The following is a 14,758-nucleotide window of genomic DNA, read 5'->3' as shown; positions in this document are numbered from 1 at the left end:
GCTCCTTGAATGGAGAACACTTGTGTGTCTTTGCAGCTGTGAGGATGACCTCTCCGAGGACAGAGACGAGCTCCTGCACGGGATTTCAGAGCTGGACATCAGCAACTCAGACTGCTTCCCATCCCAGCTGCTGGTGCACGGGGCTCTGGCCTTTCCCCTGGGGTTAGACTCCTACCATGGCTGTGTCATAGCGGCTGCCCGCTACGGCCGGGGCCGGGTGGTCGTGACCGGCCACAAGGTATTATTCACCGTTGGCAAACTGGGCCCCTTTCTGCTCAATGCCGTGCGCTGGCTGGACGGGGGCCGCAGAGGCAAGATCGTGGTGCAGACAGAACTGAGGACACTGAGCGGCCTGCTCGCAGTGGGGGGCATAGACACCAGCATCGAGCCCCATCTGACCAGCGACGCGAGTGTCTATTGCTTTGAACCCGTGAGCGATGTGGGGGTCAAAGAGCTGCAGGAGTTCGTAGCAGAGGGCGGGGGACTGTTCGTTGGAGCCCAAGCCTGGTGGTGGGCCTTCAAGAACCCTGGAGTGTCCCCTTTGGCGCGGTTCCCAGGAAACCTCCTCCTCAACCCCTTTGGCATCAGCATCACAAGCCAGAGCCTCAATCCGGGGCCCTTCCGTACTCCTAAAGCAGGGATCAGGACCTATCACTTCCGCTCCACTCTGGCTGAGTTCCAGGTCATAATGGGCCGGAAGAGAGGGAATGTGGAGAAGGGCTGGCTGGCAAAGCTGGGGCCGGACGGGGCTGCTTTCCTCCAGATCCCCGCAGAGGAAATCCCTGCCTATATGTCTGTGCACCGGCTCCTGAGGAAACTGCTGAGTCGCTATCGGCTCCCGGTAGCAACGCGAGAGAACCCCGTTATCAATGATTGCTGCAGGGGTGCTATGCTCTCCCTGGCCACTGGTCTGGCCCACTCGGGAAGCGACCTCTCTCTGTTAGTGCCAGAAATCGAAGACATGTACAGCAGCCCCTATCTGCGCCCCTCGGAATCTCCTATCACCGTTGACGTCAACTGCAACAATCCAGGTAAGGAATGGGGGCAGGGAGAAGGAGAACTCAGCGTGGGGGCCGTGGGGACGGGGCCTGATGGCCTCAGAAGGCCATCGCCACCCTTGGCCATGCACTTTCCAGGAGATGGGGGTTGGGGATTTAGGTGACATTTAAGCACCTGAATCAGGGCGGCATGAAGGGAGGGAGGCGGGCGGAGCTCCCCAAGGGGCTGTGGATGTGCTGGACGGAGATGGCGTCACGGAGGAGGGATAAAGTCTGCCCTTCTGTGCGTCGGCAGGCACCAGATACTGCTGGATGAGCACCGGGCTCTACATTCCTGGAAGGCAGATCATAGAGGTCTCGCTGCCTGAAGCTGCTGCCTCTGCTGATCTGAAGGTAAGGCCGGGCCCCATCTCCCGTGTGATGCAGAAGCCAGAGGTCCTTGCTGTCCTGGTTGCCAGTTAAAAACCCTACTGGCCCTGTGAGGCAAGGACTTACCCCATTTTAAGGGTAAGACAACTGAGAGGGCAGGTGGATTGAAAATATCAATCTAGCACACCTGGAACTAATGTGACACTGTGTGTCAACTATACTTGGGTCGATCAGTAGATCTGATGCATTGCGGAGCCCAGGACTCAAAGCTCACCAACTGCTAGCTCTCAAGTTCTGTGCCTTTCACTCCTGTCCTGCAGTGGGGAATAAGAAGGGCAGCAAACAGGAGTGCCTGGCTGGCTCACTCGGTACGCAAGCGACTCTCAATCTCAGAGTCGTGAGTTCAAGCCCCACATTGGGCACAGAGCCTACTTAAAAATAATAATAATAACTTAAAAAATAAAATGTTTCCATTAAAGTAAAATAAAATAAGGCACCACATGGAGGGAGGGACCCCGGCATGCAGCAATGTTCAGTCAACCTCAGTTCCCTTTCCATGCCCATCTAACCTCCCACTGGAGCCCAAGGTCTTTCTGCCTCTTCCCTGTGACACCGAAGACTGTTCCTGCTTCCCTGTTCCACCTTCAGCTCTGCCACTGTCACACACACATATCACAAATTAAGTAGCCATCCTGCTCAGCCCCCTTGAGAGTTGTGACAGGTAGGGTCTGTTCTGTGCCTGTACCTCTCCTGGAACTCTCTAGCATCAGCCTGGGAGAACCATCCCAGGACTCTGCGAAGTACAGGGACTGCTCCACTGGCCCAGGAGGGGGGCCCTGGAGAACAGGAGGAACTGAGTCCATCCTCCAGGCCATCAGCCGGTCACCCTGCCCTTCACCGGGCCTCTTCTCTAGTCAACAAAACGCAGAAGTCCGCAAGATCCCCTCTGCCCCATTACCAATGCCAGAATGGCCACAGTGAAATAGGCAACCCAGTATCCTGTGGGTTTCAGAGACACCCAGGGGCCCGGGAGTCGGCCCTCCTCAGCATTAGCGTGTGGGTTCCACCCGGTGCCCCTCACTTCAGCGTCCCTGGGAGGACATTACACGCGGTTCAGTCCACGCGGCCCTGAGAAATGATGGAATTGCATGGGTTTGGCACACATGGTTCATGAATGGTGGAAAAAGTGGGCTTGCATGGGGTCATGGCCCAGTGATCCTGACTGTCCCTACCTCCTGGGAGCCTTCCCTTTCCACCTGCACACTCCCCGAAGTGACTCTGGGCGGGGGGGATCTTCTGCTCCAGATACAGATTGGCTGCCACACGGATGACCTGACCAGAGCCAGCAAGCTGTTCCGAGGCCCGCTCGTGATCAACCGGTGCTGCTTGGACAAGCCCACAAAGTCCATCACCTGCCTCTGGGGCGGCCTCCTCTACATCATCGTGCCTCAGAGCAGCAAACTGGGCTCCGTGCCCATCACTGTGAAGGGGGCTGTGCATGCCCCGTACTACAAGCTAGGTGAGTGGAAGCCGTGGGGTGCATGCCTGCAGGAATGGGCCGTCTGGGGTTGTTCGGTGTAGGAAGAGAGACACGTGGGTTGGTAGAGGGAAGGAGAGAAGGACCAAACCACATTCATGGGGAGGGACTTCACAGAAGGAGAGAGAGGGGATGTGGTTGTTCATGACCTTGCTGTTCTCCGCCTGGGCTCAGGTTGTATCTTTTCACGTTAAGGGATTTGGGAAAGTGAGTTTCAAGCCCCACGGCCTCTCTTCCCAGGGGAGACCTCGCAGGAGGAGTGGAAGAGGCGTATCCAGGAGAATCCAGGTCCCTGGGGAGAGCTGGCTACGGACAACATCATCCTGACCGTGCCAACCGCCAATCTCCGTACCCTGGAGAACCCTGAGCCATTGCTTCGCCTCTGGGATGAGGTGATGCAGGCTGTGGCGCGGCTGGGGGCCGAGCCTTTCCCTTTGCGTCTGCCCCAGAGGATCGTCGCCGACGTGCAGATCTCAGTTGGTGGGTGCCCTGGGCGAACCAGCCCTCTGTGTGCGCTCCCCTCGGGCCCTCTCCTTTTTTTTTTTTTCCAACAGCCATCCAGTGGGCGGCCAGCGGGTTAAAAATGTTTTTCTAGCAAGACATATAAGATGTCAGTCTTGCCATCTAGATGAAAAGGGGGAAAATGGATCTAAGAAAAATAGACACAGCCATATCCCCCAACAAAAAATGGGAAACTACCTAAATGTCCAAAAGTATGGAATGGTTAAGTGATATATGGTGTGTACCTTCAGTAGTCATTGAGGAAGATATTTAAAGTGATATTTTGATGGCAGAAAGAAATATGATGGGATTATGTGACACAAGAAAAGCAGGCTACAGAACTATATGAGCAGCACATTAAAATATGTAACAGTTGACAGGTGCTTGGGTGGCTCCGTTGGTTAAGCGTCAGACTTCAGCTCAGGTCATGATCTCACAGTTCATGAGTTCGAGCCCCCATGAGGCTTTTCACTCCCAGCCCGGAGCCCACTTGGGATTCTCTCTCTCTCTCTCTCTCTCTGCCCCACTCCCACTCTCCCACTCTCTCTCTTCCTCTCTCAAAAATAAAAATAAAGTAAAACATAAAAGTATGTAACAGTCGAAGTCAGCATGTCAAGAGAGGTCTTCAACAGCAGGAACCATTCAGAGAATAGTGCCAGGCTTTCACAGCAGCCCCAGCAGGGAATGTCAAGGAGAAACTAAAAGTGGCAGAGGGTCTGGACCTAGGTCACAGTTGTTGGGAGAAGGAACTGAACAACTTTGAGAAGACACTGAATGAAGAGATCTGTGCCAGGGGGTCAAGAAGCCTAGAAAACCAGGGGGGGTGTGGACATTAAAGAACGATGGGAATTTCTCTGGACCCCAGTTTTCTTGCCCCTCCGGAGATGATCCCTATAAAGTAGTGTCAATGTGGGCAACTCCACATCTAAATATTGAGAAGGGGAAACCACCGTCAGGAGTTTTTCAGTTTTGAGAGAAGGGTATAATGAGACAGGTTCACATGGACAGGACACTCTCACAAAAATAGAAATTGAAGAGGAACACGAAGGGCTGTCTGTAACGTGCATCAGTCCTGCAGCCACACCCTCTCGGGTGGGAGAGGGGTGGGGGCACCCATCCACCATGAGAGGAGGGGGGAAGCCCAGGTGGGTCTTGTGTGGATCGTCCTTCTGAGCATTACGGTTTCTGGGAGTCCTGGTACAGATGCGTGGGGAGCATCCTAACCCCTCTTCCTCCCTCCTGCGGCCCAGGCTGGATGCACGCAGGGTACCCCATCATGTGCCATCTGGAGTCTGTGCAGGAGCTCATCAATGAGAAGCTCATCAGAACCAAGGGGCTGTGGGGCCCCGTCCACGAGCTCGGCCGTAACCAGCAACGGCAGGAGTGGGAGTTCCCCCCGCACACCACGGAGGCCACCTGCAACCTGTGGTGTGTTTATGTGCACGAGACGGTCCTGGGCATCCCTCGAGGCCGCGCCAATATTGCTCTGTGGCCTCCGGTTCGGGAGAAGAGGGTCCGAATCTACCTGGGCAAGGGTCCCAATGTGAAAAACTGGAATGCGTGGACCGCCCTGGAAACATATCTCCAGGTACTGGGCAGCAGTGGAGGGGGATGGGAACCTCCCACTCAGGGGACCGGCAGCGCAACCTTGTTAGGTGACGTTCTAGTGACCCAGGAGACCTGACGGAGCCCAAGTGTGACAGTGCTATTTGATGAAGCCTCCCAGTGAACATGACTGCCTCAGCCCCACTCTCACACCATGATTCTGAGGAGGTTCAGTAGAGTGGATAGAAAGCACCACGAAAGCTTAAACTTGGTAGAGGCGAAAAGAGTACTTAAATACAGTTATCATCTCTGGCTTTAAACCCAGACATACCTGAGACTGAAGCCAAGCCGTGCCACAGAATAGCCCTCTAAAACCAAACACCCCCCCCCGCCCTGCCCCCCACACACAAGATATGGGATGGAACCTGTTGTTTCCTTACAGGAGGCGGATCTTCTCCCTGCCTCAGTTTCTCCCTCTTAGGCAGTCCAGATTCCTCACTGGCCTGGACACGAGGTTGCCCCTGCCTTTGAACTACTGTTCAACATGCCAGTTCCCTCCCCGCGGTCGCTGCGGCAGCTCCCAGCTCACCGGGCAGCGTCTCACCACCTGGGATTCTGGAACTCGGTCTCCAGCCAGGCACACTCTATTCTGGTTCTTCCTCTGTTCGAATCCGCTGCCCTGAGAACAACAGTGAAAGTGCCTGCAGACCTTAACCTTGTCGTTGGGCCGCTTTCACCCCAGGGACAAAAGGTGCTCATGTGTGAAATCCAGCTGACGCTGTTCCAGAGAATGGCTAATGTCCGTCCCAACTGTAAAGCGCCATAACCCAGCCTCACATGGGCTGTTGCCAATGGCCTCAGGACAGCTGCCTTTTCCTAAAACTATGTCTTATGTAACTTAATTCTAGCCACCTAGACTGTACATAATCTTCTGTGTCTATAGGACTCACCTTCTTTTCCCTAAAGGCCATGTTCCTAGCCTTGCAGATTGACATAGGCCTGTGGCCGATGCAGGCTAATGTCAGGGTAAGGGTGGAGGTTCCCCAACTATTGGGGTTTAACTTTGCAACTGTTGAAGATACAAGGATTTTTTCACGTCAGCCTGTTTTGAATCCTTGTGTGATATCCTGTGGTCGCTTTCACGATCTAGTGAGCTACATGAATAACGATACTGGTGGTAAATACTGATAATAGCCTTTACAGTTATTACCACAGCCATCATTTATTGAGTGTCTGCTCGGTGCTGAGCACCGTGCTAGCTCAGAGGCCCTTCCGAAGATAAGATCAAGGATGGCCCATGAGGCCAGCAGCCACAACGGGAGACAGGGTCAGTGACAGAGATGAAACTTGTGTTTCAGAGGTTAAATACATTAATTTACTGTAGTGTCTGCTGGGCCTTCTTTCCGTGGATTAAATGTCTCATCTTGCTGCTGCTTTCTCTTCCCAGCTACAGGAGGCCTTTGGGTGGGAGCCATTCATCCGTCTCTTCACTGAGTACAGAAACCAGACCAACTTGCCCACAGACAATGTTGACAAAATGAATCTGTGGGTGAAGATGTTCTCCCACCAAGTGCAGAAGAATCTGGCTCCGTTCTTTGAGGCCTGGGCCTGGCCTATCCAGAAGGAAGTGGCTACCAGCCTGGCCTATCTGCCTGAATGGAAGGAAAATATTATGAAATTATACCTCCTCACACAGATGTAAGGAGTGCCCAGCGAGGTGGCAGGTAGAGAGGTTTGGGGAGGTAGGCAGAGATGGGGATTCAGTCCTCGACCTCTGTCTCTTAGGGTCCTAGCCTTGCCCTCTCAGCTCCCTGCCCCTGTACCTGACTGCCTGGCTCCATCCCTAGAAAGTGGGTTAAGAACACAGCAAAAAGGGGAATGCTAATTTCTCAGGAGCAAGGCCTTCTGTTTGTGAGTCTCGTTCCTCTGCTCTCAGCTGTCAGATTCCCTCCTGGCCCTATACTGGCCTGGTTCTGAGAGCTTTGACACTCTGCCTTCATGCCAGCCCTTGGCTCACCATTGGGGGCCATGGCCCTTAGGGGGTGGTCCTCATTCTGACATCCTGAGGACTCTCTGGTCTTGTATGTTTTGACCAGCTGCTCCAAAAACCTGACCCTAGAATCTACTGCAGCACAAATTTACCAGGATAACCAGACAGTTCCTTGATATTCTGTGTCTTAGGTCGTTTTCCAAGAGCGTGAGACGCAATCTAGTGTACCAGAAAGAGCCCATAGCTGGGGTTAGCTCTTGGGAAAGTCACTGTAGCTCTACGAGTGTGAGGTGAGGACAAAAATCCCTGCCTCACAGGGTGGTCATGAAAACTCAGACAAATAGCTCTGAAGAGGCCTGCGAATACAGTACTTGCACGTCTCAGAGACTGCTCCGCGTTCTGCTGGCCCACGGAGTAGTGAGCTTAGTACGTCCTCTTTTCTCGCCACAGCCTGGAGGTTAAGACCGTCATCTCTCACAGCAGACTCCTTGCATCCAAAGCCTGGTTCTGCCACCTGTTAGTCACGTGACTCTGGGCAAACTGCTTATAAAATGGGATCTATTTCATAGAATTATTGTGAGGATTAAATTTTAGCACCTCTAAAAGGAATTGGGACAGTACCAGGCAGTTGGCAGGTACTGAGAAAGTGTCAGCTTCTGTTGTTACTGTCTAATGAATTCGGTATCATTGTAGAGCTAGACCGCCCTTTTAGATGGCATTTACAGATGGCAGTGTGATCTATCCCATCCCATCCTACACTTTATACACCAGCCTCTGAAAGCATTGTGGAATCTTGCTTTCGCATCTACAGGATCCACAGGCTCTAAATCCACAGTGGGGTTTTAATAGCTACTTGGGGTTTGGTCTCTTCATTCAGTTCTACCTTTCAGGTAAAAGCCCTTCCTTGATTAGATCAAGAGTGGAAGTCACTTGAAAAACTAGAACAAATCCATGAGGGTGTTTGTCTAGCAAACAATGGGCACCCGGCTTAGTGATGGTGTCTATATTTCCAGAGTGGCACAGATTCCTATCGCTGCCCAGAGTTCCTTACCAGTTTGGCAGATGAAGTCCACACACACAGAGAAATCTTTACTTCAGAACCAGCTAACTGGATATGACTGACCCAAATTTCATTTAATTACAATGCAAAGACTTTCTTAAGTTTTCTTCTGATCTTATTCACAACCTCCCATTTTCTGTGTAATTTTAACTAGAGTTGAGGCTCTGGGATTAATTAATTCGTACACCCAGCCAGTTTCCTTTAGATCACTTCTATTCATTTAGTTGTTTTAATACACTATTTTATTTGCTTTGTTAGGAACTGAGTGGAGGCATAGGCAACAAGATTGGACCCACAGAGTATTCTTCTGTGGATTCCTTTATTATGTCATTTCTCAGTCCTAGAATTATTTTCCTCTATTTCATGAATGTCTTCCTCTAGATGCTTTAAACGCAGATGTTGGACGTTCATTCAACATTTGAAAAAATCCTGCCAATTAGAGGGTTTTTGAGTGTGTGCCAAATAACATACTTGTTTTTTGTTTTTAATATACATTAATCGTCACAATAATCTGATGAAGTGGAAATGTATCGCTCCCATTTCAGGAATAAGTGAGCTGAATTTTATGGAGATCAAGTAAAGTGCCTGAGGCTACATTGCTAACAGGTGGTAGACCTGGGATTCGAACCAGGGCCCTCTGATTACCGAATGGGTGTTAGTAACGAAAGTGCTTTGAATAAGCAAATCAGTGAGTAAATGAAACCAGCCAGCAAACAGAAGGACCTTTATGTCCTTCTTGCCAGCTTTTTGGCTGCCTGTGCTCACCCCCCATCCAATTTTATCAGAACAGAAAGTCCCTTTGTTTACCCCAAATGCCAGTTCAAAGGAAGAATCTACGGTAGGCTCCTAAAGTGTTTCCCAAAGACAGTGTGGGTCTTTCAGGTTCAGTTTATTCAGGTTTCACGCATTATCTCTAGGGCACCATGAACGCATTCTAGTAGCTTACTGGGTTTTGAATGATGGGTTATTTTGGTAAAGTGCCTGACTCCCAGAAGTCTCAGACATTGCATGTTCTCAGTGAGGAAATCAGATTCTTAGTTCTCTAGAATAATATTTGTATGCATTCTGGCCCTCTTTAGTTCATTTTTAGCATTGCGGCCCCGGGGACCTCTTAAATATATAAAGCTATTGATGTCACTCTTGTGTCTAAAAGCTTCCAGTGGGACTTTGAATTTAAGATGATGAACTAAGCATATAAGTTTACTTCCCCTCCCTCCCCAGGCCCCACTGAAATTGAAGTCAAGAAATGCAAAAGAGAATTGACACATCTCAGCAAAGAAAACGGAACAGATTTGATTATAACTGAAGAAGATCTCAACACATTTCTGGAAGAGAGAAGGTGGATGAAGCATGATAATGAATGAAAGAGTGAAGGTGTCTTTCAGACAGAATAGAAGCTGATCTGAACAACCTAATCCCAAAGAAACATGAGCACCTGAAGAGTCTATAGAGTTATACCTTATACCCATTGTAAATCTGGACCCCGTCCTATCCTACCCCAACCATTGTGCAGAACACAGGCAGTATTGCGATTGGTACCCATTAAAAATCTGTTGTTCTTGTTGTTGTTGTTGTTTGTACAGAAGTTGATTAAGCTGCCTGAGGAGAGGTAGAAGTTGGTGCCCCAGAATAAGATTTCTCTTTTTTGGAAATAAGTGACCCCCCCCCAGCCTATCAGCTAATTCTCTGTCAAAATCCCTCTGCAAATGCCCAAGTGCTTCTAGTTCCAGAAGAGGCTTAACTAGAGAAACAGACCCAGCCATACAATGGCAGAGGATACCCACGCCAATTCCTATAGAAGTTAACAGTTATATTGATTCTTAAATGCAAACGGTCAGCCCAGTAGTTTGGGCATTAGGAGGTGGAGGGGGAGGACCAGGGGAGAAGCATGTAAGAAAAATAACCAGTTAGAATTGGGAGACTTGAAAAATACAACCAACTCTAGAGGAAACAAAGTGAACATGGTGAACAAAGTGAACATGAAAACAGAAGGCTACAAAGGAAAGAAAAACTGAATAAAAAGAGCCCTTTGAAAATGAAATAAAACTACCCAAAATAAAACTACCCAAAATTCAGTAGACAGGCTGGAAAATAAAGTTGAGGGCAACTCCCTAGATACACAACAAAAAGAAGCAGTAGAAAAAAATGAAGGAAAGAGATCTAGTCAATCAATATCTAAGCATTAGGACTTTTTGGAAAAGAGAACATACAAAATCTAGGTGAAGAAGTTTTTTAAAAATTGAAGAACAGAAAGAACTAAGTCTCCAGATGGAGGGACCCTGATATCACCTATATCTAGACACGATCTTGTGAAATTTTGGAATATTAAGGAAAGAGGGAAGATATTACAAGTGCCCAAAGAGAAAACAAAGTCATCATAATTAGCTCAACTAAAAAGGGATGAGAAATAGACTGGCAGCAGATTTTTCATCAGCAACACTGAGTGCTGAAAGCCAATGGAGCAGTTTCTTCCCTTATGGAAAATATTTGGATCCCGGATAACCTAGCAAGCCAAACTGTCAAGAGTGACGTCAAAATAAAGACATTTTCTGACAGGCAAGTTTTCAGAAAGTCTACCTACTTTGCACCCTTACTAAGAAAGTACCTTGAGGAAGTTCTCCAAGAAAATGAGGAAGAAGACCAGGAAAGAAGAAGAAATGGAATCCAGGAAACAATGGACCTCACCTAGGATGTCTCACTCTAGAGTGACAGTTGTCCAACAGGATGTCTCACTCTAGAGTGACAGTCCAGCAAGATGTGTCACTCTAGAGTGACAGCTGTCCCAGCAGGATGCCTCACTCTAGCAGACCCATTTCAGATGAGAGCACACAGTCTCAGGCTCTTTGGGAAGAATATACATTCTGTTCCACAGATCGTATCATTGAGAAGCTGGAATGTTTGAAAATATGGAAGACATACATGCTTCAGCCGGCAAAAAGAAAACGGAAGTATGTCGAGACATTCAGGTCCAACTGTGAAACAAAAACTCGTGGAATGTACGAAGAGATGCAATTTGACATTGGCGGTAGGTACCTTTCCTTACAAGTGGCATAGGAATCATGAACACTGGGTTTTGAATGGCAAAAAAATGCCCTCGCATCTACTCGGCTCTCAGTAAACACTATTTACCTAGACAAAATAATGTAGATGCTGTCTGTTGGTATTCAGTGTTCTGATCAGCCTAGAGACAAAACATGAGAAGCTTAATTTTTTATTCAGAACTGAAATGGAATATAACGAATCCTGACAAGCTAAGAAACAAGAGAACAGAAAGAGGTTGAGAATTGGTTGGGGGAGGAGGGGTGGAAGGAAGAGATGGGCCACTTCTGCATTCACAGCGAGAATGAGAAGATGAAGTCTGCAGTTAATGGAACAAGAACTAGAGGGCAGTATACTGTCCAAAGTTATAAATGAAATCAACAGAAGTCTTAAAAATGGCATTATCTATCGAAAGCTTGGGAAAGGACAGGCAAAGGAAAGGTGGGGATAGTGTAAGTTAAATCCTTATCTTTTGTAATGGGGAATTATTAAAGATTGTCTAAAGTTAATAAGTCAAGAATTATTGTTCAGACATATTATTTAATGTTAGCAAGTTAGTTAACAGAAGATCTAAAAATAGAAAATGTTAAATGCATTGCCTCTAGGGAACGGGGCTAGGGTTAAAGAGGGTGGGGTGGGAAACCGTGTTTTTCATTTTAAGTCCTTCTGTACTATTTAATTTTTTACCTTGTGCATGTATTACTTTGAAAAATTTTTAATAAACTCAAATAAAAATTCTCCAGTGACTTCATATTGACTAAGATATGCTCCCAACCAAACCCTTACAATGGCTTATGAGGCCCTCAGATATTTGGATCCACCCAGTGTGTCCAGGTTCACTGTTCTTCCCATTACTCTCTAGGTCCGGCCACACTAAATCTCTTCCAATTATTCACACTTCACCTTCCCTTGTTTCTGCAGGTGTTCCACAAAAAACAAAGCTTGTCCCTGATCTCACCATGTAACTGAGATTAAGCTTACTCTCTAGCAGATTTTTAATATTCATTGAGTGAAGGAACACTCAACAGGTGTTGCATGAAGATTGCCAACCAGTGTTCTTTCCCAAGAAGGCATGATATTTGTCCCTATTCTATTCCAGGGAACATTTCAAGATCATAATGGGGCTGTAAGTCTTCCTGCATTCCTATTCATTTGACGATTTGGGTAAGTTTTAGTCTTAGATGAGACCAGGTCATGTCAGAAGATTTCTATCCATCTGTCAGTCTCCTTGTTATGTTCTTTGCGACTTTGCTTGAACATCATAATCTGTTTTCTCCAATTCTCCCTCTGCCTCCCACCCCCGTATTTTGGAGAGGCAGTCAACTATGTAGGAGAAATATTCAGGCTCCCAAATTTCTTGTGTTTTGCTATTCCTCATCTCTTGGTGGCTCTTCCTTCCCCACTAGTTTACTTTCTTCTGTTGTCCAATTCCCAAGGCCAGGTGGAGCTCTCTAAGGAACATTGGCCTTACAGCCATATATATTGGCCTTACACATTAGGCTGCTATATTTAGTCCCTAAACCAATGTCCTCACATTGGTGAGTCGCAACCTCACCTAAGGTATATGCTAGCAAGCCACTAGGTAAGTAGATATGGCATTAGATGTTGACTGGTTTTGCTGGCAAAAGTAACACATTCTATGCCTTCTTTCAAGATGACATCACTTCTAGGTTCTTTATTCCTTCAATGCTTTTGGACCCCTACTTAGCTTCCATTTTGAAAAGGATTTCTTTCTTTGACCCTCATCATTAGAGTCAGAAGTGTGGTAGAGAAGGTGTGTGTGTGTGTGGGGGGGGGGTGATCCTCTACTTTTCAAGCATCTTCTAACTACACACACACACACACACACACACACACTCCACATCTAATTCAAGAGAGCTATAGAAATGCTACTGATTCATTTGGATTCTTACACATTTGAATGCTATAAAGAAGCATTTCTTTGAGAGGAAAGGTTGTGTACACTGTTATTGGCAATGTTCTCATGCTGGGTGCTTAGTTTTATAGGTGTTCATTATATTAGGAAAAAAATAGAATAAATGAGTAAATTAGAAAAAAATAAGCATTGATCAGTGATGACAGTTATCAGGAGCCAAGGACTATGTTAAAACAAGTATGTGTACATGAAGGTCATTAAAATGTTACTTCTGTTCATCTGAACTATAAAGGAACTCAAATATACATAATTAAGAAATATGTACGTGTGGGTACTAAAAATTTCTTTGCATGAACTGCCTTAAATTTGGCATAAAATTCACTGTCACAGACTGCCAAAATTATTTAGCATAATTTGAGTTCAGAGATAGTACAGGTGGGTGGGTGGGAGAATGTTGAGGGTGGGAGCCAGGAGGGCAAAATGATCAAATGTAAAACATAAAGACAACCAAATCAAGGAGTCTAGGAGAAGCCCCACAGACCGAGACATCCCCCCCATTCCGCAACACAACCTGTAATTCTGGGCCCAAGTATATATAACTGGCTATACCTATGCCAAGTCCTGTTATCTGTGAAGTGTTTGCTTTAAGTAAGAGCCAAGTACCTGGAAGAGGTCATGAGCTCTCCTTGTAGTAACGAGTGGGAGATGCCAACTCCAATTTTTTGTTTTATTTTTTAAGTTTCTCCTGTGGTTCTTACTGTCAGAGCAGCTTGGGGGCCACACAAAGGAAGCAACAGTAAGTCGTAATCAAGGTTTCTGATACTTATTCACAAGACATTTGGCACTGTGAGCTGGTCCATTGGTAACAGTCAAAATCTAGAGCAGACAAATCTCAAATCCTCGTAGGAAATGGAGATTAAACTATAAAAAGGCGAACAGTGACTCACATCAGTAGTGTCAGAGTGACCTTTGGATAACACCTACAGAGTCTCTGGTACTGGATGAAGAAGAGAATTTAGTGGATGGATGGGATGGGGAGGGGTGAATATCCTCAGGTCTAACAGATGATGGTATTGACGCCCTCCAGCCAAAGACCACCAGGAGCACCCCTCTAGCTGAACAAGCTGGGTAACTCATTGCGGCTAGGGAAAAGCACACGCTGCAGGGAACTGGGCATCTCAGTAAAAGGTGTTTAAAAGAAACGACTAGAGAATTTGGCTTTGGGTGAATCATTTTGGGGAGGGTCTAAGGAAGCAAGGCTTCGTTCTGGATTGGATGCTGTCAAGACGCAGGGGCAATTCTATGATTGTCTCAGGAAATCTCATCTATTGGTAAAGGGATGCCTAAAGTGGCCATAGAGCCAGAACTGGTCTCTGAAAAAGTAGCAGGTCCTCATTTTAGGTAAGAGAGACGGATATTTGGTATTTTGTGGTTGCCCAGAGATCTTGCTCTTGTTGCCTTATCATGGTCTCAGAGTGATCTTGTTTGACGTGGATGTTCCATGGAATGGTTTATGTACAAAGGGGAAAAACAGCGCCTAGCTGTATCAGACAGGCTCCTGAGGTCAGGAGCTGCTTTTTTTTTTTCTTTCTCAGTGCTAGAGGATGAAATGAAGAGCCTCTGTTCCTCTTACACAAGATTAAAATATGCATTTCTCTTCATGTGCCTGTTGGCCATCCGGATGTCTTCTTTAGAGAAGTGTCTATTCATGTTTTCTGCCCATTTCTTCAGGGAAATACAAATCAAAACCACACTCAGATATCACCTCACGCCAGTCAGAGTGGCCAAAATGAACAAATCAGGAGACTATAGATGCTGGAGAGGATGTGGAGAAACGGGAACC

The 14,758-nt window shown here is 47.3% G+C and overlaps 1 protein-coding gene across 1 annotated transcript in view; it reads left to right on the top strand.

Annotated features, from left to right (window-relative positions):
* Window positions 1-9,561, top strand: part of TCAF1 (TRPM8 channel associated factor 1) — a 32,388-nt gene extending 22,827 nt beyond the window's left edge. The window contains exons 2-8 of the mRNA XM_047096133.1: window positions 37-1,031; window positions 1,294-1,391; window positions 2,673-2,886; window positions 3,145-3,384; window positions 4,656-4,993; window positions 6,398-6,648; window positions 9,222-9,561. Of these exons, the coding sequence (XP_046952089.1) occupies window positions 37-1,031; window positions 1,294-1,391; window positions 2,673-2,886; window positions 3,145-3,384; window positions 4,656-4,993; window positions 6,398-6,648; window positions 9,222-9,231 (2,146 nt within the window). The 3' untranslated portion in view covers window positions 9,232-9,561. The remainder of the gene's footprint in view (window positions 1-36; window positions 1,032-1,293; window positions 1,392-2,672; window positions 2,887-3,144; window positions 3,385-4,655; window positions 4,994-6,397; window positions 6,649-9,221) is intronic.
* Window positions 9,562-14,758: the final 5,197 nt, after the last annotated feature.

The sequence above is a fragment of the Lynx rufus genome, unplaced genomic scaffold (genome assembly GCF_022079265.1).
Source record: "Lynx rufus isolate CCGP_SWC_20201006 ecotype Redwood Valley unplaced genomic scaffold, mLynRuf1.p SCAF_4, whole genome shotgun sequence".
NCBI classification, from domain to species: domain Eukaryota; kingdom Metazoa; phylum Chordata; class Mammalia; order Carnivora; family Felidae; genus Lynx; species Lynx rufus.
Note: the sequence above shows the minus strand (reverse complement) of the source record. Positions and strands in the feature narration are given on the sequence as shown.